The 27,727-nt window shown below is 42.3% G+C and overlaps 1 protein-coding gene across 3 annotated transcripts in view; it reads left to right on the top strand.

Moving 5' to 3' along the window:
* The window catches only part of Kcmf1 (potassium channel modulatory factor 1), a 58,866-nt gene that overhangs the window by 22,300 nt on the left and 8,839 nt on the right, over positions 1-27,727 (top strand). For all 3 annotated transcript variants that reach the window (NM_019715.2, NM_001347231.1, XM_030255640.1), the window contains exons 2-4: positions 15,755-15,922; positions 18,767-18,906; positions 27,196-27,297. In NM_019715.2, coding sequence (NP_062689.2) covers positions 15,755-15,922; positions 18,767-18,906; positions 27,196-27,297 — 410 coding nt within the window. The remainder of the gene's footprint in view (positions 1-15,754; positions 15,923-18,766; positions 18,907-27,195; positions 27,298-27,727) is intronic.

Raw genomic sequence — 27,727 nt, 5'->3', positions numbered from 1 at the left:
GTGTTCCCTATGATCGACTGACCGAAGAGGAGAAGACTAGAGCCTGGTTTACTGATGGCTCTGCACGTTATGCAGGCACCACCCAGAAGTGGACAGCTGCAGCATTACAACCCCTTTCTGGGACAACCTTGAAAGACACAGGTGATGGGAAATCTTCACATTGGGCAGAACTTCGGGCAGTACACATGGTATTACAGTTTGTTTGCAAGAAGAAATTGCCAGATGTACGATTATTCACTGACTCATGGGCTGTAGCCAATGGATTGGCTGGATGGTCAGGGACTTGGAAAGATCACAATTGGAAAATTGGTGAGAAAGACATCTGGGGAAGAAGTATGTGGATAGATCTCTCCAAATGGGCAAAGGATGTGAAGATATTTGTGTCCCATGTAAATGCTCACCAAAAGGTGACTTCAGCCGAGGAGGAGTTCAATAATCAAGTGGATAAGATGACCCGTTCTGTGGACAGTCAGCCTCTCTCCCCAGCCATCCCTGTCATTGCTCAATGGGTCTGGAGTATGGGAAGTGAATTACAAGGTATGAGACCCTTACGCTGCAAGCAGAAGTCCGAGGGACCTTATCCGAGACATGTCAAACTGTGTGCTCTGTTCCCTATAATCACAAGAATTGGACACTGCTTCTATATTAGTTTACCGGATTATTTGTCCTTGATCTGTAGCATAAAATACAGCATAAGAAATTTTATAGTGCTTATAAAATAAGCACATAATAGAAATAAAAGTCATAGGACAAATACATATTTCCGTAGAGTTTGAATCTCTTCAACTCTATTCCAGTTTAAAGAAGTTGTGGTTGAGCTTGCAGACGTGCACTGCTGATGTGGTTTAGATGTGAGTGCTGGAAAACACAGAGGCCTCGTGCTCACATGCATTACTTTATCCACGTTACTCCTAGTCAGTAAACAGTTATCATTCACAACGCTGTTTCCATTCTAGTATCTGTAGCTCTGAGACTCTCTTTGATTTTTCTTCTTCTTTTTAAATTTTTTTTTTTTAAGAGATGGGGTCTGACTATGTAGCCCAGCTAGCCTGTCTCTAATTCAAGATCCTCCTGCCTCAGTAGCCTGTTTTTTGCACTCTGTAAAGCAGAATGACTTTTTTTAAAAACTTCTTTTCAATCAAAGCACATTTATTTTAAGTAGATGGAGATAGTTACCTACTTTACCATAGTTACCATACCATAATGTAGATAAAAAGATTTAAGTTAATGATGTAAGTTAACTATATTTCAGACAATCAACAGGTATTAAAATATGTTTTTAAAATAAATGAGGCACTGTCTTCAAAACAGGTTAAAGACTGCTCACTTGTAGATCTCAACCAGAACGTAAAAACAAAAAACATTATAATATACATTGATTTGAGGGGCAGGGCCTTGGTGTTGGTTAATAGCTTCACACATGGCACTTTATTTAGAGTCAGGGTCTCACTATATAGCCTTGGCTATGATAGAACTTACTAGGTGGACCAGGCTGGATTTGAACTCAGAGATCCTCCTCTCTGCTCAAGCATATCTATCTGTAACCTCAGTCTAAGGGTTATTGGGGTCAGATAGTGAGAGAGACTATCTCAAAAAATAAGGTGGTAGACCTTTAATTCCAGCACCTAGGAGGACAGAGATAGGCAGATGTCTTTGACTTTGAGGCTAGCCTGGACTACATAATAAGTTCTATGATAACTAGGGCTTTTATAGCAGTCTAAAGTTTGATTTCCAGCAGCCACGTGGTAATTTGCAGCCATTCATAACTCCAGTTCCCTGGAGATCTGATGCCCTTTTCTGACACCAGGCACACATCACATGATGCACATTTATACATCCAGGCAAATCACATTCAAATAAAACAAATCTGGAAGAGGAAAAGGGTCACTAAAAATAGAAATAAAACTCTAACTTTAAAAGTATTTAAGCCTAAGGGGCTGGGGAGATGGCTGTGGTTGAGAGTGCTTACTGCTCTTGCAGAGGCCGACTTCAGTTCCCAGTGCTCACAGCCAGGCTTGGAGCCGCCCAGAACACCAGTTTGATTGTGGGGAGGGAGCTAATACCCTCTGGCATCCTTGGGCATCAGTACCCAGCTTGTGTACATTATGCCTACTTCTATTTTTTTATGTAAACATAAAACATTATTTCTAGTTTTGGTGAGCATTTGTTTTTTAGTTCCACTGTGATGCCTAACTTCAGGTATCAACTTGAATGGATTAGGATACACTCAGGAAACATTTTTCATGTGACAATTAAGTCTCTCTATATCATCCATGTGTGAGTGTGCTGGCCTATACATACATGTGGAGGCTCCCCACCCATCCATCGATTTTGGAGGCAGGGCTGTATAGGTCTCCCTGTGAAGCCTAAGTTGGCCTGGAACTCACAGAGACCCACCTGCCTGTGCTGCCTCTCAGATGGCAATCACAGGCCTCTCCCTAACTGGAACCTTGTTTCTTAAAAACAGAAGTGGAATAGACCAAATAACTAATGACAAAATGTAGCAAGAGAAAAATGAAGAATTCAGGAACATTTCCCAGAAATGAGCAGAGAGACAGTTGCATCAGTCAGGCTGTAGTTGTACTTGCATCCAGGCTGGTCTTCCAGGTTGATGTTGTTCACCTTCCTGCTCATGCCCTTTCCTCAACAGCAAAAAAAAAAAAAAAAAAAAAAAAAAAAAATATATATATATATATATATATACATATATACATACATACATACATACATACATACATACATACATACAGGGTAAGAAGAATAGTAGAAAACTAATACATGCCGGTGTGGTGGTGCATGCACTGAGAGGCAGAGGCGGGGGTTCTCTTGAGTCAGAACAGCCAGGGCTACACAGAGAAGCCCTCTCTCAAAAACCAGAAACGAATGCTCCCTTATTTTAAACAGACAACTGACTCACCTTACAGATTTATATACCTAAAGAGAACTCTAAAACATGGTCAGTAACAAGCAGGGTTCCCCGGAGCTTTTCCATCTTTAGACTTCTCGGACATTATAAATGAGAGGTAACTGTCAGAGGTCATCTCCGCTAGAAACCAAAGAGGAGGGGTCTGTCACAGGACCTTACCAAGGTGGTGACTGGGCAAGTGAAACAATATGGCAAATTTGTAACCACAAGAAGGCTAAAAAGTCAGCTTATGGGGCATGCTGCTATGTGGCTTTAGCCTATGAGAGGTAGAGAAGTTCATTCCCCAGAGTGTGGGTAAGCAAGGGTGTTGAGAGGCGCATAGACCGTCGCTGTATGTTCCACTTTTCTGTTCAGGCCTGGACTGTCTTCAACTCCCATCTTTTTATAGACGAAAACAAATTTCAGAAGACTTTAGAGCTATTTCTCTTATTATCAAGGAAGTATTTGAATGGCATTCTCTCTTCAGTAAGGCTTGGTTCTGATTTGTGTTTGGCTCTTATGGATGGCTTTAGTTTGCCTGTGTTATGTAGAAAGGCCTTGCCTACCAAGATAAATGCTCTCTTATATTTGAGAATTTTTATCTTTTTAAAATGTTTTTTAAAACATTTCTCATTGTGAAAATATATGAGTAGCCAACCTTTTGAGTGTAGCATTTATGCTTATATATGAGAAATATGTTTTGCATCAGAAGGAATGTCTAGAGGAGATATATATATATATATATATATATATATATATATGTATATGTATATATATATATATATATACTTAAAAAAGAATAAGCTGGGTGTGGCAGTGGACATCTGAGTTCAAGGAGAGACTGGTCTACATAGTGAGTTCCAGGCCAGACTTTGTCTCCAAAAACAAATTAATGCCAATGATAATAAAAATAAAAGGATCAGGGGATAAAGCAAATATCCTTAGGTCCAAGTATTTCCATTAAAGGGCTTCTCATGAACATCTTCCTAGCTATGAGCTTCAATACTTTGTCTAGCATCTCTGTAGCTCCCTGTTTAGGTAATACAGGTAAGCCCACCCCACTTGCGAAGAGAAAGAGGACAGTTGCACTGTCAGATGCCTCTGGGAGAAGGAAGCCACAGCAGTTTGCCCGCGGCCTCCCTGGGAGCTCCTTATTCTTTGAAGTCCTTGCACAAGACCTTGGAAACTCAGGCCCCACCACTGAGGGAGAAGGATTGGGGTGGACTGGAGCTTGGCTGGACTTCATTGGCTGGATTTGTAGGCTGTAGTCAGGAGGTGGCTGTTCACTGTGGCCCACTTCCAGCTCCCAGGTCAAAGCAGGACACTTCCTTGGGGCAAACAGAGTCCTTTCTCTCTTAGAGGGCAGCATGGGGACTTCATCAGAGAACAGGGGAAACCAGTCAAGTCCAGATAAGAAATTAGACCTGTAGGCACCATTCTGTATTCAGGTTAAAGAGAAAATATGCATTATATATGTACATATACATACTGTGTATAATCACTTTTAAAATTCTGAATTAATTGTAATCGTATGTAGTTATAAGAATAAATAGTGCACAAGGATCTCAGTAACTGAGCAGTAGCGCAGTATTAAAACTGAGGGACATCTGCCTCTGGTGGCTCACACCTTTAATCCCAGGAGGCAGAGTTTGAGGCCAGCCTGGCCTACAGAGTGAGTTACAGGACAGCTAGGACTACATAGAGACACCCTGTCCCCAAAAAGCAAAACAAGAACTGTGATACATATATCACAGTGGTACAATGAGAATGAACAACATTCCATGACTGTGAGAAGGATGTCTTTCACAAACACCCACTGGCCTTCTTCTCTCACTTTGCCCCTAGTCACTGTTTTTTTGTTTTGTTTTATTCATTCATTCATTCTATATAAGTACTTTGTAGCTGTCTTCAGACACATCAGAAGAGGGTGTCAGATCTTATTACAGGTTTTGAGCCACCATGTAGTTGCTGGGATTTGAACTCAGGACCTCTGGAAGAACAGTCAGTGCTGTTAACCACTGAGCCATCTCTCCAGCTCCTGCACACTTCTTTTTATGTGATTATCTTGTACATATGAAATTGATATGAACATTAAATTAACAAATTCAGACCCCCCTGTTTTTAGAGATAATAAATATATTAGGTTTCCTAGGGACCTCTGGTTAGAACCTTTTCATCAAGAATTGCTCTATAACTTTGTTTTATGTCATTTTATGTTGAAATATAAGTAATTAAAATTACATTCTAAATAATGATGATCTTGATGGATTGTCATCTGATTCACCAGCATGAGTCAGCAGCACTGTAACTCATTCCTGAGCAATGCTTTTTACATAGATTCTTTTTTTTCATATGCTTGTTCCTTTCTTTTAGGAACACTGAACAACACTTCAACTTTGCTTGCTCATTAGGGCTACGTTAGCAGAATCACCAATACAAAGCACAAATAATTTTTTAAAAGGAAATCATGGCATTTATTATAGGTGAAAAAGTACTCTGATTTGCAGTGTGAATGGCAAAACAAGAAGGCAGAACATCACTTTGTGTGAATCAAGCCAGACCTGAGCTGGGTGCTCTCTCATAGCAAACTGTGAAGCTACTTCAGGTGTCTGTCATTGACTATGAAAGTGTTACCAGTAATTCATGTGCGCATGTGCATGCACGGAAGAAAGCCAGTCTAGTCTAGGATGCTCACTGTCGTGAACTGAGGTAGTTAATAAAATGGGTTATAGAGGAGATGTTTAGGGTTCTGATAACGTCTGTTACTGCATCTAGACTATTATTACACTGGGTATGCTTACCTTGTGAAAATGAAGCTGCATTTTTGATTTGTGTCTGTTTCTGTTTGTTGCACCACCGTAAACAGTATGATAAGGCCGTGGCCTTGGAATCTGGGTGATGAACATCATCACTCTAGGTCTGACTTGGTTTCTGTCTTCTTGCTTGGTTTCTGGTGCCAGGGAATGAAGGTATGACCTCATGTGTTCTAGACAAAGTGCTCTGCCACTGAGCTCCATCCTCCAGCCCTCTGAGTTTGCATCTGCTCCCATGTGGAACTGTCACTTTAATATGTGGCTGTCACCTGCTACTTCATCACCTCTCTGGTAATTTTCACTGCTGCCCCTTTGGATGAGATCTAATAGTCTCTACCTTCTGCACCATTGCTCAACTCAATTCTCTGGAGCTGCAGTTAAAGGAAGCAGTGAGCTGCCTAAAATGGGGACTGGAAACTGAACTCGGGTCCTCTAGAAGAGCAGCCAGCAGTGGCTGTTCTTGACCACTGAGCCATCTCTCCAGCTTTAGAGGGCACTTTTCATCTGACACTTCATGTTCTCTCTTCTGGAAGGGTTTCTTGAATTACTCCTTCATTTTCTCTGATTCTGCTGTTGGAAGTTCTGGGCTAGATCAGTTTTCTCCTTTGGGGTTTCATTCATTCATTCCTTCATTCTCTCTCTCTCTCTGTCTCTTTCCCCCTCTGCTTCTCCCCCCCCCTCGTCCTTCCCTTTTCCCCTCCCCTTCCCTTCCCCTTTTGACTCCCATATTCTTCCCCTCATCTTGTCCTTTTCCTTTGACCTTCCCAGTGACTTAATCCCTGTTTGACTATAGTTGCATACCTTATTCTTTTGTCAATGATGCTTTGAGCTTGATTGGTCAGAAAGTCTCTGTTTTCTGTTCTTTAGTGATGAAGTGCTCTCCGTTTAGAAGTAGAACATAATTGTGGGGAAGCTCCTGCCCACACCTCTTTCATTGCTTTCCCTGGTTGGGGCAGCGCCTCACGGCTGCCAGTGCAGGCGTTTTGTTGGTTTTAATTTGAGTTGTGTTTTCTGTTCCAGGACTAGGATTCAGCTTTTTCCATTTTTTAAATTCTATTGTCTACTTTCAAATTTTGTGACATTTCATTCTCTTTACCCTTGTGAAAATCTTTTTTCCCAACTTTATTACAAAATGTTAAGCATTTTTGAAAGAAATAAGATAAGTTCTTGAGATCATTTTATACCTTAACAAAATTGATTCATATTCTCAGATACCATTGTCAGTACTTCAGGATCTGAGGCAGTAGTCAGAGGGCCGTGAGTCCTTAAATGTGTCCAGTGACACTGAGGGACTGAATTTAACTTTAAGGGTACATTTAAGTCATTGGCCCTGGGCCTAATGAAGGAAGAATTGGAATCTTGGTTACATCTACTGTGAGGAAGGTGTTTTTCATGTTTCATTCTCCCTGGTTGACTTGCTTTTGTGGGTGTGGGTGCTCCCCAGTGGTGTTAAAGGTTTTGGAACTTGCTTATGTAGACTTGGCCAGACTGGCTGGGATCTTGTGAGGCGGACACCACCACACCTGACTCTCCCATCGCATTTTGACATGCTTCCTTCATGGTTTGTAGATCACTCCCTGTAGAACTGGGAGTCTTGAGTTGATGTTCTTGCTGTTCCTCAGTCCCTGGGATGATCCTTCAGGAGCAAGCTCTGCTGTCAGAGCTGAGAGCTTCAGGGCTTGCCTAGTGTCCTCTCCTCATTGGTAGCTCTCACTAGGCCAACCTAGCTACCAATGCATTTCCACTGCTATTAATTATTACATAGGACAGTGCAGGGTCCTCAGCCCTCCTAATGCTGTGACCCTTTACTACAGTTCCTCGTGTTGTTGTGATCCCTAGCCATAAAATTGTCTCATTGCTGCTTCATAGCTGTGATTGTGCTGCTGTCACGCATTGTAATGTAAAGACTGTGTTTTCCAGTGGTCTTAGGTGACCCCTTTGAAAGGGGTTGAGACCCATAGATTGAAAACCAACAGACATTGTGGAAAAGGGAATGTGGAAAAGGGCCTTACCTCTGCTACTAAAGAGATACTCACCTCTTCCTCTCTCCCTCCCTCTCTGGGCCTCCCGTTGACAAACAGATGAGAAAGCAGCTGTCTGAGGAATCTGGAGAACTGAGCTGGCAGATCCCAGCCAGGGTTTCCTAACTTTGATATTCTGAGCATTTGGAGTCATAATCATTGTCGCGCCTGTCCCCCAACCCCCTCCCGGGGCGGGGGGCGGGGTGAGTAACAGTATCTGCTAGTGGCTTTTATACCCATCCCATTGTTACGACTGTGAATACCCTTACTGTGTCAGATGCAGGGCACTGAGGCAGCCCTAAGAGAAGAGAATGCTGGTGTGCCTCGGCCCACCTTTCAGTGTGGAGAGATTCTCTTCCGGACCCCCGTGTGCTGCAGTTTCAGATGTGTGCTATCACCCACTGCTTAGTTAGTTTCTTTTTAATTGGTGTAGAAAGTGGAAATGAGCGGAGTGCTCACTGTCTGTGCATCAGTCACTCCTACTTCTGTCTAGAGGTTTGCATCTGCCCTCCGTTCCTTCATTTGAACTCAGTAAAGAAACTGTAGTCAACACTAGAATGTTGAAGGTGGGGTTTGAGAAGACTGATAGATTTCCGATGACTTAACCTAGAAGGAAAGACAATGGTTGACAGTGTGCATGGTGCATTTTACAATAACTTGGTGTGTGTGTAGAAAACATGGAAGAATTGGCATCGAATTCGAGTGTTTTGTAGAGAGCAAGTATTGGGAGACTGCTTTGTACAGAATCATGACAGAGAGAGAGACTACATCAAGTAAAATGTCTCCAAAGCAGACCAGGAAAAAATATTCTTGTAATGTAGTAGAAGGAACTTGACCAAGAACTGGTCTCAAGTGCATATGCAGATTTTTTTAAGCTCAAGTAGCATTAAAAGCAGTGTGTGAACAGTGTGTTTTCTGTGGCCTGCTTGTATCAAGTACATCAAGGACTTCTGCTTTTCTCTTTCCCTCATTGCTTTCATTTTTAAAACAAACACACAGTTTAAAAGTTTTGACAGTAGGTCAAGGCACTCCAGTGAGAGGGGGGATCAAGGATCCAGATTGTGTTTTACTTTAGGTCCTTTTGCTGGCAAAGGCATGTGAGCAGCCTCAGCTGCGGGCAGCTGCTGGCCCTGTGCTCAAGCAGTCTGCACACCCTAGGTTTCCTAGCGCGCCTAGCTCAGCTCGTGGAGGAGCTACTCAGTGACCTGGAGACGTGACTGGTTCTATAGGAGTTAGACAAGTATGAGCTTCAGAATTCAGTTCTCAAAACAACACACAACCACAGTTTTAATGAATACATTTGCCAGGTCAACTGTTTTACCCACTTATGCCTCATTATAAACCAGTCCTCCTGTCAGTAAAAGTCATCTTTTGCTCTAACATAGAATTAGTTGCCTGGTTCCACCTGCACCACTACGGAAACAAAGTTTCTGAGCACTTTAATCCCAGCACATGGTAGGCAGAGGCAGAAGGATCTCTGAGTTTGAGGCCAGCCTGGGCTACAGAGTGAGACCTTGTCTAGAAAAAAACAACAACCAGTGGAACAAAAGACAAAGGCTTAAAAATTCCTCCAGGCTGACATGAGGCAGTGTGCCACCCCAGTGTTGATGAGACAGTTTAACCATAGGAGCCAGTACAGTACTGCACATACAGCTGACTACACATTGTGCTCTTGTGTCGTTTGTGGTGTAGTGGGTTGAACCTTGGGCCTTCTGCATGCCACACACGTGCTCTTCCACTCACTCAGGTTAGCCCCTTTGCTGCTAGTGTTGAATTCTTACCTGGCATGATTTAGTATGTTTTCCACATATGTATATAACCATACACGGTGATGTATGTTTTAAATTTTACATGGGGTGGAAGCTGGAGAGATGGCTCAGTTTTGGTAAAATGCCTGTCTGCCTTACAACTACAGGGACCTGAGTTTGACTCACTAGCACATGTAAAAGATAATCCTAGGGCTGGGGTCAGGGTGAGGGAAAGCAGAGACTGCTTGGCTTATTCAAGGACCTTGTCTTTTTTAAAGAGGGGGAGGGGGCTGGCTGGAGAGATGAGTCAGTGGTTAAGAGCACTGACTGCTCTTCCAGAAGTCCTGAGTTCAAATCCCAGCAACCACATGGTGGCTTACAACCATCTGTAATGGGATCAGATGCCTTCTTGTGTGTCTGAACACAGCTACACTGTACTCATAAATAAAATAAATAAATCTTTCTTTAAAAAGATTGGTCATTGAGGTAGGCCTCTGGTCCCCACAGCCCCCCAAACCCCCCCCCCACACACACACACACAACATACAGTATGTGTCTTTGTTGTTGTTGTCGTGGTGGTGGTGGTGGTGGTTGGTTGCTTTGGAGTGTTGTTTTTAGTTCTTTGGGTTTGTTGATTTTTAGTTTGGGTTTGGGTTTTGATATTTTTGAGACAGGCTTTCTTTATGTAGCCCTGGCTTATAGAGCAGGCTATCCTTGAACTTTCCAGAGTGCTGGGATCAATATAAATGTGTTCTTTGGACTGCTTGTGTCTGTGCGCACATGTGTGTGTGTGTGTGGGGGGGTTCAAGATTCAGCTACATACTTGTGTCAGCCACGGGTTATTGGTTCCCATGCTAAACAGGTCCTTACAGACTTCTTTATATGTTTGAAAAGACCAAGGATAAAAAGGCTATATATTCAAAAATCATAATGATTATTATTCTGCAGTGATCTACAGGGGTGAGGCCAGATGAGAAAACTTTAAAAGATAAAGAATTTGGTGGGGCTGGTGAGATGGCTCAGCAGTTAAGAACACTGAATTCTCTTCCAGAGGACCCAGGTTCAAGCCCCAGCACTCCCATAGCAACTCACAACTGTAACTCCAATATCTGACACCCACACACAGACACAGGCAAGACACCAATGCACATAAAATAAAAGTAGATTTTTTTTTTAATGGGGAAAAAAAGATGGCAAAGCTTTGGGAAAAAATGTAATAGACATGAGTTTTCAAAGAATTGAGAAAATCCCACCCTAGGGGAACTGACAGAAGGTGCTTTAGGAAGAGCTAGCCTTGTCTACGATTATCATCCTGTGAAAGGAATCACCTATAAGCACCTACCTTGAGAGCTGTCTTCAGACACTCCAGAAGAGGGCATCCAGATTGCATTACAGATGATGAACTCAGGACCTGAGCCATTTTACCAGCCCCACCTCGAGAGATTCTTAACTGGGCTGATGGAACAGCCTTTTTCCTTCCCGATTCCACACACACACACACACACACACACACACACACACACACACACACACGAACAGCATTTTAATCCCAACTGTTTCAGAGGCTGAGGTAGCACTTACCTGGGTCAAAATGTTTGTACATAATATACTTTTAATCATGGTCACCTTTCCTACTGCCCTCCCTGCCCCCATCTCTTCCTTTTCCAGTGCTCCCATAAAGGTTGTTTCTCAAGAAGTGGAAGTGGAGAGACCTGACTTGAAAGTTGTCCTCTGACCTCCATTGTGTGCTGTGGCAAAGATCCAACATAGACACACAGACACACACACACAAAATAACGCCCTTGAAAAGCCAACTGTGTGCATAGTTTCCCAATTCCTGCAGCTCCCTGACACGTACACATAAGTAAATTAATATTTAAAGAAAAAAGAACCCCTTGCCTTTAATCCCAGCACTTGGGAGGCAGAGGCAGGTGGATTTCTGAGTTTGAGGCCAGCCTGGTCTACAGAGTGAGTTCCAGGACAGCCAGGGCTACACAGAGAAACCCTGTCTCAAAAAACCAAAGTGGATCTCCCCACTTGAGAGAGAGAGAGAGAGAGAGAGAGAGAGAGAGAGAGAGAGAAAGAGAGAGAACCCCTGAGATATTTTCTCCTTTTGCCAAGACCGTTTTTATTCCCTTTGTAATTCCTTAACTAGAAATAGGGCAAGCTTTCTTTCTGCTCCTGACTCCCTCTGTGTGTGAAACATTATAAAATTTGTCTTAGATCCCTTAAGCAGAATCACCTAACTTTTGCTAATTACAACATTACTGTAATTTGTTTTCCTGTTCATCTTAGGCCCTCTTCAAAGGACTGCATTGTTTTTCTTTTTCTTTTAGAAATTTACTCGTGTCTGTGTGTCTGTTGAGTCTTGTGCTACAACACATATTGGAGGTCAGAGGACAACTTTCAGAAGTCCGTTCCCTCCACCATTGCTTCCAGAGAACACACTCAGGTTGTCAGGCATGAAAGGCAAGCATCTGCTGAGGCCATCCCCCTGTTCAAGATTGCACTAATTTTCCAGTTGTCTATAAACGCAGAGATCCTCTGGGAAGAATAGCCTTTACCGTTGTTGTGTACTTTCAGTAGTGTTGTTCTCAGTGAGTTTATTGTATGGCATAATACACTTCTTAAAGGAAAAGTCACACTTGGAACATACATAGGCCTTGTAGAGATAATACTGATTAACAACCTGAAGTTTTCCACTTTAAATAGCTGTAGACAAGCTCTGTGATTCCAGCATGTAGTAAGCAAAGGCCAGCCAGGGTTACATAATGAGAATCTGTCTCAAAAAACAAAGGAACTGCCGGAGAGATGAGGGCTTAGCAGTAAAGAACTCTTGCTGCTGCTCTTCCTAAGAATGTAGGTTTGATTCCCAGTACCCATGTCAGGTGGTTTACAGTCTATTGTCACTCTATTACTCTAACTCAAGGGGATCTGATATTTGGGACAGTGGATGTATAGATGCCCATGATTTAAAAATAATAAAAACTTTGAAAGCCACAATATCTGTAAGAAAAAAACAAAATACAAACAAAAAACATCTTTTTTTTTTTAATTTTTAAAGATTTATTTATTTATTAAATGTATATGAGCATCCTGTTGCTGACACACCAGAGAGGGCATCAGATCCAGTTACACATGGTTGGAAGAGCAGTCAGTACTCTTAACCACTGAGCCATCTCTCCAGCTCCATCTTTTTATGTTTTTAATATTTGTGTGTGGGTGAGTATACAGCTGCCCACAGAGGCCAGAGCAGCACTGTTAACCACTTAGCCATTTCTGTGTGTGTCTGTCTGTCTATCTGTCTGCCTGCCTGCCTGCCTATCTATCTAGTCTGTGTGGTACTCCAGTGTCTTAGGGTTTTGTTGCTGTAAAGAGACACCATGGTAATGACCATGATAATTCTTACAAAGGAGAACATTTAGTTGGGTCTGACTTACATATTTCAGAGGTTTAATCCATTATCATGGCTAGAAGCCCGCCATGCAGGCAGACATGGTGCTGGAAAAGGAGCTGAGAGTTCTACATCTTTGATCTACAGGCAGCAGGAGATTGTGTGCAGCACTAGGCATAGCTTGAGCATAGAAGACCTCAAAGCTCTCACCCCCACAGTGACACACTTCTCCAACAAAGGCACCCCCTGATAGTGCCATTCACTATGGGCCAAGCATTCAAACATGTGAGTCTATGGAACCATACCTATTCAAACCACCGTACCCCAGTATCCTGAATCTATTACGTGGTGTATATATTAGTCAACAGGACACAATATGTGACAGAAGCAGTCAGTGTAAGGGAAGTGTGGCAGTTTGGATGAGAATGGCCCCAGCAGGCTCGTGTTTGCATACTTGGACCCCAGTTGGTGAAGTGCCTGGATTAGGAGATATATGGACCTTTTTAGCAAAGGTGTATCACAGGATGTGGCAGGGTGGCCTTTGACGTTCCAAAGCCCTCGCCAGGCCCAGAGACTCTTTTCCTACCTGCCTGTAGGTCCTCCTGGGGATCAGATGTAAAGCTCTCAGCTATTCTCAGCTACCACAGGTGCCTCCATACTTGCCATAGACTAAGCCTCTGAGACTATAAGCAAGCCCCTAATTAAATGCTTTTATTTATGACCATTGCCTTGGATTCAAGTGGTAGTGTCACAAGCCTTTAATCTCTCCTGGGATTGAGTGTGCACTTGCTGATAGGATCTGAACTCAGGTCCTTCAGGTGCTAGCTCCGAAGGCCCTAACATTTTTTAAAATTGTATTTAAAATGTCTTTGAATACATTTTTACTAATTTCTTCCTAAAAGGCTTCCTGTCTTTGATTAGATTTATTCATAAGCTTGGTTTTTTTTCTTAATGGTCTGCCCTTTATTGTGGCACTAAGTATATTCCATTGTTATCCTGATCATTATCCATCTTTAGAATTTTCTCATCATCCCAAAATGGAACTCTACCCAGTAGACAGACACTCCCTATCTTCCTCCACCCCCTTTCCCTAGCCCTTGATAACCAACTGTCTTCTTTCTCTCTGAATTTGACTAATGTAGGTAGAATCATAAACTGCTTTTTAAAAAACTGAATGCCTTTCTATTTTGGAGTGAAAAAATACCATTAATATATTATTAAGGTTCTATTTTCTCTTTTTTGTTTGTTTGTTTTTGTTTGTTTTTCAAGATGTATTTATTCATTATATGTAAGTACACTGTAACTGTCATCAGACACTCCAGAAGAGAGCATCAGATCTCCTTACGGATGATTGTGAGCCACCATGGTTGCTAGGATTTGAACTCCGGATCTTTGGAAGAGCAGTCAGTCCTCTTAACTGTTGAGCCATCTCTTCAACCCTGTTTGTTTGTTTTAAGGCAAGGTTTCTCTTTGAAGTCCTGCCTGCTCTGGAGTTGTAGACCAGGCTGGCCTCACAGAGATCCACCTGCCTCTGCCTTCCAAGTGCTGGAACTAAAGTGTGCAGCACCACTCACTGTCTAGCTGACCTGTTCTGTTCTTTCTTATCTAACACACTGGCCCAGTTGAGTTCAGCTATATGTGCTTTCTGCATAAAAAAAGTATACACATACAAATAAGGGCATTTTCTATTGTTAATCCTGCGCTTTGACTTTTCAATTAAAATTTTTTAAAAATTTGAACTCTAAACATTTGATTTAGTATAGATCTCCTATCTGGCTCTTGAAGTACCCCTACTCCCTGTATCCCACCCCTCATCCCCCACCTCCCTTTAGGCAAGGTCTCCCTTTGTGGCACTGACTGTCCTGGAATTCACTATGTAGAGTAGGCTGACCTACACAGTGCCCCCTCATTTATTCTTTGTTTAAACATACTAAGAATTGTTGTGCCGGGCGTGGTGGCACACACCTTTAATCCCAGCACTCGGGAGGCAGAGGCAGGCGGATTTCTGAGTTCGAGGTCAGCCTGGTCTACAAAGTGAGTTCCAGGACAGCCAGGGCTATACAGAGAAACCCTGTCTCTAAAAAACCAAAAACAAACAAACAAACAAACAAAGAATTGTTGTACACCTTTAATCCCTGCACTCTAGAAGCGTAGGCAAGTGGATCCCAGTGAGTTCAAGGTCAACCAAAGTCTAGCTGCACAGTCAGACCCTGTCCCCCACTCTTTGTTATTTAGGAGTTCAGAAAAATTGTTGCACACCTGTAAACATGTAATCCCAGCACCTTGGAGGTTGAGGCCGGAGGATCATGAATTCAAGGTCATTTTGGGCTTCCTACTGAGACATTATGTAAAACAAAAACTGAAGAAGAATTGGTATTTAAGTGTTTGCTGTTTGTTTCTGATATGAACTTACAGTCTGATTGTGGTTTCTTTGTGTGTATTATAGTTTAAACGTATGTAGTTCTTAGGATTTTATACCTGCCAGATAATTGGTGGCATTTTGAGCCATATAGACTGTGAACCTATAGAAAAAAAGCATGTAACTACACCTTTTCTGAGATCACAAGGCACTTTTTAACAAGGGCTTTTACACTTCTTGAAATATTTGGAGACACCTTACCCCAGTAGCATCTTATCATCTGGTGGCCTAAAACTCCCTAAATTTTGCCCCTCCCGCCACCCGTCTTGAGGTCCTCTTCATTAGGATTGACCTTTCTGAGTAAGGAGTTTTCCACACTGCTCAGATTACTGTGTTTTTTACTGTGTTGTTGCTGGTTGTTTTTGAAAGGCTCTCTGGGCCAAATGAGCCCTGAAACATTTCCACACTGACCCTTCCCAGCCGCTGATTGAAGGTGCTTCTTCTTGTTTTATAGGTGTCAGCTGTGATGCATGTTTAAAAGGAAATTTTCGAGGTCGCAGATATAAGTGTTTAATTTGCTACGATTACGATCTTTGTGCATCTTGTTATGAAAGCGGGGCAACGACAACAAGGCATACAACTGACCACCCGATGCAGTGCATATTAACAAGGGTAGACTTTGGTAAGTTCATAATGCAAAATCAATTATTATCATTTAAGGGGCTTCTATGGGTATGAAAAGCAAAAACAAAACATCCTGAAACTATCCCATAAGCACCTCCAAGAGTTCAGATTCATTCAAACTAAAATCATCTTCCCTGTGTCCTTCTGTCTCTTGATTACAGTTTTCAGCCCTTGGAAAACTCCACAAGTGGTCCAGAGTGCTACTGAAACAAGCAGTGAAATCAGGCTGGGCTGTTGCTAATAGCCCTCAGTAAGAAAAGCTGTCTGCTTCAGGCCTCAATTATTTAACTAGCCAACACACTTACTATTGTCTTTGATTATAGCCTTCCTGATGGGCATGAAGCACTGGCTCAAGTGGGTTTGATTTGCAGGTCTGATAGATAATGACCCAAGCATTTCTTCTTAATGCTTATTAGCTATTTGTGTATTTTTTAGTAAAATGTTCAGACCCTTTTCCCATTAAAAAAAATTTACATGTAATGCCTATTACTGAATTGTAACCAATCTTTATATATTAGACACATGTTCCTTAACAGATAGATGATTTGCAAAAATGTACTCCCAATCTTTAGTCTTCTCACTTTCTGGGTGCTGTACTTTAAAGTACTGAAGTTTTGTTTTAAAATGCCTTCTTTGTTCTTTTTAATTACTTTGTGTTCAGATGTCATCCTAACGCACATAGCCCAAGCTAAATCACTGGGAAATATGTCTTCTGAGGGTTCCAGTTGTGTCTGATTTAGATCTTTCATGTAGTTAAAATCTTTTTGTTGTTGTTTTCATTTTTGAGACAGGGTCTCACTCACTGTGTAGCTAGATTGGCTTCAACTTACAGAGATGCCCCTGCCTCTAGCTCCTGAGGGCTAGGATTAGAATTTGGTTTTTCACTTGGAGCTGAGGTAGAAGGTACCCAGTTGTTCTGGGTCATTGAACTATTATTTATTAATTAGCTTTCTTCTTGCTTAAAATAAGTTGACCATAAACAAAGGCTTCTGTAGGACTGAGTCTTTTTAATTGATATGTGTGGCTGCTCATGACAGCTCATGACAGTCCAGTGCTGCTTTCACTTCCAAAGCTTTATAAAACCTTGAAATTTCTGGGTGTTTTGATCTTGTTTCCATTCAGACTTGTTTTGCACATTCTGGGTCCCTTCAGTTTCTTTGAGTTTTAGAAACACTGACAATTTTTTTTTTTAAACCAACTAGATTTTGATAGTGATTGTGTAAGGTTTATAGATTTGTTTGAAGAGTATTGCTATTTTGGTATGCAATCTGATCATGAATATAAAATACCTATTTATTTTAGGACTTTCACTTTTTTCTATAATTACCAGAAAATAAAATATATCTTTTTCATTGAACATACTCCTAAGTGTTCTTTGACTGTTGTAAATAAAATTGATTTTATCTTTGGGTTGTTATGTTATTTAAAAAAAAACAACTTTTATATATAAGTTATATAACTATGTTGCTAAATTGGCTTAGTTCTAATACTATAATTAGTTCTAACCTAGTGGATTCTTAGGACTTTGTTTTATTTCTTTCTTTCCATTGGATACTTTTAATTTACTGTAGTAAAAGCCTCCAGAGAAATACTGAATAGAAGTAGCAAGAGAAGAGACCCTTGTTTTGTTCCTCATCTCAGGAGAAAGACATTTATTCTTATTTATTCTTTTACAAGAAATATCATGGTTGTGGGTTTGCCGTTTATTGGGTAAATAAATTATTTTTGACATTTATTGTTATTTGTTTGGAGTTTTGTTCTGCTATGGGGTGTTTGTTTTTGAGAAGGGTCTCAAAGGGTCAGTGTAAGCTGCCTGGATTTGCTTTGTGGCTGAGCTTGGTCTTGAACTTACTGCCTCCTCTTCCAGGTGCTGCTGACATTTCAGGCACATACTACCATCTGTCCTTGCCATTTTCCCCCTTTTGGCTACTAGAAATCTACCTTGGAAGTCTTATACATACACACACATATATCCACACCTGCATGCACATATACACATATATATCAGTGACACTTTTAAGACAGAATTTCTGAATTTGAGGTCAGCCTGGTCTACAAAGTGAGTTCCAGGACAGCCAAGGCTACACAGAGAAACCCTGTCTCGAAAAACCAACCCCCCCCCCCAAAAAAAAAAAAAAGTGAGTTCCAGGACAGCCAGGACTATACAGAGAAACCTTGTCTGGAAAAGCAAAAAAAAAAAAAAAAAAAAGACTCAATATCTCTTTCCCACCCTTCCCCTGATTTTGTTTTAGGCAGGGTCTCTTGAGAGGTAGACAACAGACAGCGAAGGGGATCGGGGCTCTAGGACTCTCTTTGCAGGCACATTCCCAGTGGCCTCATCTCTTTAACCTGCCCTTGTCTCTTTAAGGTTCTGCCACTTCCCAGGAGTACCACTGGCTTTGAGGAACACTCGGAGCTTAGGGAGATGTACTTGGTTTGTTTTCCTTACTTGCTATCTAGAGAAACAGAAATTAGAAGAGTGTCCTAAGTTTCATATGGAAATAAAGGTTTTATAAATGTTAACAGTTATTAAAACCTCATTGAAATCAAGCTTCTAACTGTAATCTTAACACTCTTAAATGCACCCTCTCACACAACTACACTCCTTTAATCCCAGCGGGGCAGGCAAATTTGTGAGTAAGCCAGGGTTACAGAGTGAGATGAAATTGTCTCCAAAATTAATTAACTTAAAAAAAAACAAAACCCAAGACCTTATAAGAGAGTAGATTTATTGCTATTTCAGGCCATAGCATATTCGTCACACTCTTGTGGACCGTAACTGTATTTGTATGTTTGAGAAGGAGCATGGGTGATCTCAATGCAATTCCACTTTGTTTTCCAGATTTGTACTATGGTGGGGAAGCTTTCTCTGTAGAGCAGCCACAGTCTTTTACTTGTCCCTATTGTGGAAAAATGGGCTACACGGAAACATCTCTTCAAGAACATGTTACTTCTGAACACGCAGAAACATCAACAGAAGTGGTAGGTGAAGTATTTTGCTAAAAATGATGACATATGTTACTCTTGATGTTGCTGAAGCTAGGCACTGTCATCCTCCTGTATGGTATAATGACTACTTATATAGTAATAAAAATTACTTTCAACAGCAAATTTTAGAGCCCTAGGATGCTGCATTTCTTCAAGATACACGCAGGGGTGCCTCATCAGAGGCAGTGGGAGGTTGAAAGGGCCCAGCCAGCCGTCTTCTGCCTTTGTAAAGGGTTCTTGTTATTGTTCTGGGCTGATTTTTTTTCTTCTATGAGGAGCTTTTTTCTGGGGGAAACTGCAACTCTTTACTTGTGTACTAAGCATTCCTGGACTGTGTGTACACCACAGGCCTTCCTTCAATTTCATCAGATTGCGTCTTAGCTTCCCAGGTCAGAACTCAGTGCTTCTCAGTTCTTCCTTTCTGATCCCTCATCCCACACTCCCCCATGAATGACAAAAAGCCAATAGCTAGAATAAAATATGAAGTCTAAACTTGAAAACTTTCAACATTTTTTACTTATCTCACATTTGAGTCACAGCATGCCTCTAACTTTAAGCAATGGTAAATACACCCAAAAGAGACTTCAGAAATGAGTTCATTCAAGATAGTGGTTTACAGAGAGGAACAGATCAAGGAGACTAGAGAGGGAACAAGAAGGAAGAGACTAAGGGGAAGGGAAGAGATGTGACTATCTCGGGTATATGAGCAGCTCTCGCACGCCCTTGGTAACATTAGGTTAAGCCAAGTGTCTGTGTAGCTGTAGATCCTGATTTTTGGAGAATTTGCATACACCTCATAATAATTCTCTATATATATTTAAAACATTTAGCATTCAGAGAAATGAAGTAGTACACTCAAGCCTGGCCAGAGGCCTCTGAACAGGCTAATCTGCATTCATGTACACCTTGTCAGTTTTGCTTCAAATTTCCATAAGATTTAGAGTTGAAGGTTTGATTAGCCTCATCTGGTCCTCAAACCAAATTCCCCTTGAGAGTACACCAAGGGGACCTCAGAGCACATTGTCACACTGTTTGTTTGCTCTGGTTGGTTCTTTTTTTTTTTTTTTTTTTTTTTGAGACAGGGTTTCTCTGTAGCCCTGGCTGTCCTGGAACCCTGGCCTGTTTTAATTTCTGTTGGATCTTTTTATTTAACTTGATGTACTAAGTTCCTTATGGAGAACTGGACATCCCTAAGGCCCTTGAAGCCAGCAAGCTCTAGTGTACTTTCCTTACTTGGGTGGGCAATTTAACTACACTGTTCCGCATTCCGGATTGGGTGACCCAGGCCTTCCCATGGTTTACTCATCTTCATGAATACAGTCAAGGCTAAGTATTTTTGTTGGGAAAGCAACTATTGTTGTTTACACTCCTCCATTCTCATACGCAGTGTGAAAACTAAATACCCACCATTTACAGTTTTACAAGTTTGTTCAGTCACCCACCTTACGACCCCAAAGTATCCAGTACATGACCCAGGGCAGTCCTTGCCATTCGAGTTTTTCATATTTGCTTTGTGGGCTATGTTTTAAGGACCTCTCCCTCCTTAGTCCTTCTTTTTTGTGTAAGTATTAAATTACACTGCAATAACCAAGACCCAGACGTTTCAACATGAAAAATAGCAAGCAGACAAGGACTTCTGCAGTGAAGGTGCAGGGTCATAAATGTCTGGGTCATGCCAGGGCATGCATGTGTGGCCTATAAACTGAGTCAATTCCATAGGAGGAGTGCTGATGCCGCCTCAGGCCTCTCTGCCTGTGACTGTCATGCTCTAATGTAAATGTGCATGTGTTACCTCTTATCTACAATTTTTGTTGTGCAGAGCCATGCATTTCTTTTTGTTTTTATCAAGACAGGGTTTGTCTGTCTGTCTGTCTGTCTGTCTGTGTATATGTGTTTGGTTTGGTTTGGTTGGTTGGTTTTGTTTGTTTTTAATTTTGGTTTTTATTTAGGGGTGGGGTAGGAGTCGGTTCCCTGTATCATTGTGTGTGTCTTAACGTTGAATTGAGCTCAGGTCACCAGGCTTGGCAGACATTCTAAACTTGAGGCATAAGTTCAGGAGTGAATTCCTTCATTTTGATGGGCAGACGTAGTATTTTCCTTTTCTAAGTGTCCAGTTCATTATTGTGCCTTTATTCGAGCAGTAACTGCACGTGTCCTCTAGACCCACTCATGCTTGGCTATAGGCTTTAGGACCCACACCTTCTATTATCAGCATTCCTTTGGAGTACTCTAGGGCTCTGCGAGGCTCTGTCATTGTAAACAGTTGCAGCAGCTCACTGCAGATGAGTAAGAGTCTCCTGAAGACAGAATTTGATAGCATCTTTGTGGCCCTTAATGATTTTCTTCCTTTTTCCCAGCCTGGGACTCTATAAAACAACTGGAGCACTATGCCTTCTTAATATTAATTTAAGATTATTCAGGAAGCTTAAGTTTGAGTGTACCAAGAACCCTTTAAAACAAGTCCCTGACTGGGGGGTATGGCTCAGTGGTCAGATACTTGCTTAGTATAAAAGATTTGGATCTGATCGCCAGCAGTATAGGGAAAAAAGAGGGAACAAAACAAAGAACAGCATCTGACAAAGATTATACGGTAGAGGTAGTTACTAGTTTAAAACAAAAGGATGATACAGATTATGTATATAATCGTAAGGCTCAGTAATATTTATGTATGGCACCAAATATGAGAAATAGGACTTTGAAATTAACCCTCATCTTTACATGTTTTACTAGTGTGTTATTTATGCATAATGGTGGACTTCATTGTGCATATAATGCATTTTGGTCATATTTCCTTATATCTTATCTCATACCCCTTCTCAACCAGCCTGTATTTAATGTTACTAATTATTATTTTTAAAGTTCCATTGGGGTTTTTAAAGGCATATGGCTGAGGACTGTTAAGAGGAGCATAGGCACCTTACCAGTGGTTGCACCACAGAAGAATGTGTTTGTCCCTCCCCCATTGTCTTAGTTAGGGTTTTACTGCTGTGAACAGATACCGTGACCAAGGCAACTCTCATGAAGGCAAACATTTAATTGGGGCTTGCTTATAGTTTCAGAGGTTCAGTTCATTATCATCATGGTGGGGAAACATGGCAGCTTCCAGGAGGACATGGTGCTGGAGAAGGAGCTAAGAGTCCAAGGGCAACCAGAAGGAGACTCTCCTACTTGGGCAGCCTAGAGGGGCTGACCTTGAGCACTGGAGGCCTTTAGTGATACACTTCACCTCTTGATAGTGCCACTTTCCCTGGGTCATATTCAAACCACCACACCTATCAGTCATTAACTGCTATAAATCCTGAAGGAGGGCAGGGTTTGATCAAGTCCCTCTCCCTTCAGTGGCAGAGTGTTGACAGACCCAATCTTTCACAGGTAATCATAGCTACTATAAGTTCAAGAGTATAGTGGCCTAGTTTTTCCATACATGATGACGATCAGGTGCAGGTATAAACTGACAACTACTGCTTCATGGTATGGTTAAGGGGAGGGTTTTTATTGTAAATATAAGAAACATTTGAAGCCGGGTGTGGTGGCGCATGCCTTTAATCCCAGCACTCGGGAGGCAGAGGCAGGCGGATTTCTGAGTTCGAGGCCAGCCTGGTCTACAAAGTGAGTTCCAGGACAGCCAGGGCTATACAGAGAAACCCTGTCTCGAAAAAAAGAAACATTTGAAGAGTCCAGAGCAGAGAGAGAGGTATACTGAGTATGGCCTGAAGACTAGACCTGTCTAGGGCTATCTGAGAGGAGACTGGCTGGAGTAGAGAATAGAGAAACCGTAGTGAGAAGCAGGAGCAGAGCATAGAGAGAACATAATGAGAATGAAGGGCTCTAAGGAGAATGAGTAGATATGCAGAGGGACTAGGATGCTCTGCGGACTTTGATATATTTCAAATACGAAAACTATAGATAGGGAATAAGTCTATAACAGGTACTTGTAATACTGAAGGAACTTGGAGGATGGCATGTATTTTGATATACTGATAGATACTACAGATATGTCCCTTCTACTAGTGATAAGAGAAATGATTCCTTTTGTTAGAGGGGAAGTGGCCTCGAAAGTTCCTGAGGAATGCTGGCTTTTATCTAACCATCAGAAGTCCTCCTGTAGTCTAGATTGAGCTATTATCATTTCTGGCTATTTGGACTGCCTTTGGAGTTAGGGAATTGGAGTTTGCTTTGGCCCTGAGAGTGCCCTGTGATGCTTCCATATCTTCCATATCCATAGACAATGCGTAGCGTTTAACTTGTGGTTGAGCACATCTATCTACTTGAGCATTTGCCACGCCCAAAAAGAAAACAGTCCTTTCTTGTGGCCTCTGAACTATGAGTCATCAGATGCAAATTCTTGAGAGCAGTGTCCGTGGAGGTCCGAAGAGAGCATTGGATTCTTACTGGAGGGGAGTGGGTGGGGTGGGGAGGGTGTTTGGGATTGTAGGTGGTGGAGTTTGTTGTTGTTTTTCTTTTTGAGGCAGCTCTGACTGGCCTAGAACTCATAGAAATAAATCTACCTGCCTTTGCCTCTCATATGCTAGAATTAAAGGTGTGCACCACAGTGCCTAGAACAAACATATTTGATGTATGTAAATGTTCATTCGCTGAAGTTAAAGAATTCTTGGAGTTGAGTATAATTGCTCTTCATAACAACAAATTTAACACCTAATCAGTACACAGATGTCATAGTGTTGGAGAAGACCAAACTCTAGCTTATTTGACTCAGTGAGAGGGCAGTGTAAGAAATATAGGGGAGGCCTTGAAATTTTGATGTGGTTTTGAAAAGAAGGGGAAGGAATCAGCATAATTCAGAAGGAAGAGACAACCAAAATGTGTTGTTAAGAAGAAAACAGCTGGGCTGGGGAGATGGCTCAGCAGTTAAGAAAGAGCACTGACTGACTGCTCTTCCAGAGGTCCTGAGTTCAATTCCCAGCAACCATATGGTGGCTCACAACCATCTATAATGGGATAAGATGCCCTCTTCTGGTGTGTCTGAAGAAAGCAACGGTGTATTTACATTTAAAATAAATCTTTAAAAAGAAGAGGAGGAGGAGGAGAAGAAAAAGAAAATCGTCAACAGTGATGCATCCGACTGGGAAATAGAAATGGACTCTTCAGTGAGACCAGATAGCAGAGAACCATTAGCCACGAAACTGTGCCCTGGTTTTGGTGTAGATATTCAGGTCCTTTACAGAAAAATGCCATCTCCATTGTCACGCCAGTACCCTTGTCTGAGAAGCAAAGGATGATGGGTACTGTGTGTATGACCTTGTGGAAATCTGACAGCCCTAAGCATGCTGATTACGTGAATGAGTGTGCATCATCATACCCAAGGAAGCTGTCCCTCTCAAGATGATCGTTGCTAGAGAATGGATGTGTGCTTAGTGGCACCAGAAAGTAACAGAAGGACATAAATGATGCTGAGAATTCATAAGCTTTGGAACAGACATTCTTAAGAAGGAAAAAATTTTCCATGGCTCCAAACTTAATACATTTTCAGAGGAATTGATACATGGAGTTCAATTCAGATATTTTCTCAAGAGATATATGGTACTTTATAGAAGTCCAGCTGTCTCCACCTCCCCAGCACTAGAATCGAAGCACGTGCCATCAAACCCAGCAACTTTCCTTAGCATCGGCTCCTAAGGAATCAAACTTGGATCCTTGTGACTGGAAGGCAGCATGGTTTCTCTGAGGCAGAGTGGAGAGTGCGAGTGTCTAGCAATACGGAAGCCACGGCTTGGGCTGGGAAGACTTGGGGCAAACCCAGGCCTGAGAATGGATTCAAGTGGATATAGTAGGATGTTGGGCTTCGTGTGAGCTCTCTATGTACCTGAATATACACACCATTTCCAGTCAGACAGTATTTAGGGAAGGGCTTCTATATAGAAGAACTGGTCTCCAAAACACAAAAGCTTGTAGTCTAACTAGGCAGAAGCACCTAGAAAGTTGAGTAAGCAGTCATCCCAGAGCACAGGAGCGACACCAGGTGGCCTGCGTTTCTAGGGAAGAGCTCACAGTTCGTAAATTCAAGAGCAGAGACCACTGCTTTTCTCTTCAAGGGAGGAGAAATCCTGACCGTTGTAAACTGGACTTGAGAGTGTGCTTGCTGGCTTCTGTCACTTCCCTTGGCACATTCCACCCTGACCTTTCCAACTCTGTCTTCAGCCCGTCCTTGTTTTTTTTCTTGTGAGCATCCTTAGGTTTTCTTAGTTATTTTTCAGGCTTGAGGCATAAGTAATCAGGACAGCCAGTTGGGCATTAGAGACTCGTTACCAAATCACAGTCATACTCTCAGGGCCTTCTGCTCTCAGAAAAAATGGAAAGTGTGTTTACTTGGGAGCCAGGAGTCAGATTGGTCAGCCTTCTGCTCTGTGTTTCAGCATTGATCTGATGCCATCTTGCCAGTTTCCTCCTCGAGTGCTGCTGTAAGCCAGCTCCCATAGACTCTAATGGCCGGAGTCTTCCACTTGTCACATGACTAGTGAGGTGTTGACATGCTCACACACCTCAGCTTTCAGCTCCAGTCCTTGTCTGTGTCTTAGGATTTGGAAACTTTTCCTATGTCACGGAAGGAATAATTTTTTACTCTTTTCTGTCTTCCACCTCCCATTCACTAATTGTGGTAAAAAGTTTTTCAAAATGGCCTTTCCAGCAATTGGCTAGAGATTTTCGGCGGCTGATCCTGCCCACCTCTGTAAGTTCTAACCCCAAAGCCTAACCCCTCTTCCGTTTCTCCTCCATTTTGGCTCTTCTTTGTATACTGGCCAAAATCCTGAGCACCCTTGCCTGGCACTCTCATTCCCACTCATCTCTGAATCTCCCCCACGCTCCGCTCAGCTGCTCACCCCTGTGGCTGAACACATCCCCTCTTGGACCCTGTCTTCTCCACTGCCCCCTCCTGGCAGCTGCCAAGATTACCTGCCCTGTGGTTTTCGCTCAAGCTTTGGGGAAAGAAGGGAGTTCCTTTCCAACCATCATCTCCTCTACCCGTGTGCACATTGTTTTATTCTTACATGTTGTTTCTGTCTCTGGCCATTAGGCAAACAAGGAAGTTACTAACTCCTTGATCTTGATCTGCTTACAGACTCTCACACTACCCACCCCCCTGGGAAATACGGTTCCTCCTCTTCCTCTTTCCTCTTCCTCTTCCTCTCCCTATGCTTTCTTCCTCCTCCTCCTCCTCCTCCTCCTCCCATCTTCAAGTTGTTTCAGAAATGATCAGTGCTCATTTGTGCATTAATTATCTCATTCATCTTATTGTATACACATTCTATAGCTATTTCATAGCTACCTGCCTTACTTTCCATGGCTGTGAAGGGACACCATGGCCTTGCCATCTCCCATAAAGGAAAACAGTTCATTGAGGCTGGCTTTATAGTTTCAAAGATACAGTCCATTATCATCATGGCAGGAAGCATGGCAGCATGCAGCTAGACATGGTGCTGGAGAAGGAACTAAGAGTTCTACATCTTAATCTGCAGGCAGCAGAAGGGGGCTATGTCTCAACTTTGAGCATAGTTTGAGCATATATAACCTCAAAGCACAGTAGCATACTTCCTCCAGCAATGCCATACCTACCTCAACAAGGCTACACCTCTTAACGGTGCCACTTCCTATGGGCCAAGCACATGAGTGTGAGGACCAAACCTGTTCAAACCACCATGATACCCTTTTCATTCTTTCTCTCCTCCCCCTCTCTCCCTCCCTTTCCCTCTTCCCCCTCCCTCACTCTTTCATTCTTTTCTTCCTCCCTCCCTCCCTCCCTCCCTCCCTCCCTCCCTCCCTCCCTCCCTCCCTCCCCCCTTCCCTTCCTTCCTTCCTTCCTTCCTGGGACAAGATTACTCTCTGGCCTGGAACTTGCCAGATAGACTAGACAAGCTATGCAGAGAACCCCAGGTATCCTCCAGTCTGTTTCTCCAGAGCACAGCTGTACTGTAGCCAAGCATTTGCTGTTCTATTTGGGGATTGACCCTTAACTACCTTTGGAGAAGTATGCCTTACCTTATGTCTGATATCAGCATTCAAGGCTGAATTTTAGGTAAAAATGTTTATTTTTTAAAGTTTTGCCCAGAACTGTTTGGCTAGACCACGCAAATGTGGCTCAGCCCTACCGATAGACAACTCTGCTGGAAATCAAATTTGAACTATTTAGAACTGCTGTGTGTGACCCTGAGAGATGGCCCTGCAGTTGAGTGACAAAAGTGCTTGCTCAGACCTGCAGTGTCTTTGCTGGGTTGGAACTGGGCCTCAGCAACTCTGTACTGACTCTGTGCTTTCTCTTCATTGCAGATTTGTCCCATATGTGCAGCGTTACCTGGAGGAGATCCTAATCATGTCACAGATGACTTTGCAGCTCATCTGACACTTGAACACAGAGCCCCTAGAGATTTAATATCCTTTCAGGAGGGTTTGCTGGTGGTATTGGTGCTTTGATTGTTGTTGAGAATAGTGCTTTCAGAGAGAAAAAAACTAATCTCTAAGTTGTTTTTGTGTGTTTGACCTTTTCATACAGTGCCGTGCTTTAGGGTATAAGCTGCTTTTCTCAGTCTCTCTTCCATTTGGATTCTGTTCATGTGAAAGTGTAAGTCAAGTCACAGTTACTCACCCTTCCTGCTAGATTTTACCCATGTTCCATAATCTAACCTAGACCTGTTGGGGAACAAAGAGGTGATGGTTTTGTTTTTCAGTCTGTAACACCATCTTTCTTTCACTCACGGTCCCTGCATCTCTAACTGGAGGCAGTTAGATTGAGGAAAGGTAGAAATTACTGGAAATGTGAAGAAAATGGAACAAGCCTGAGAAATTAGAGCCTGAGGAACTG

This window comes from Mus musculus, chromosome 6 (assembly GCF_000001635.26).
Source record: "Mus musculus strain C57BL/6J chromosome 6, GRCm38.p6 C57BL/6J".
NCBI lineage: Eukaryota > Metazoa > Chordata > Mammalia > Rodentia > Muridae > Mus > Mus musculus.
The sequence above is the reverse complement of the archived record's forward strand: the minus strand, read 5'-3'. Positions and strand labels throughout refer to the sequence as shown.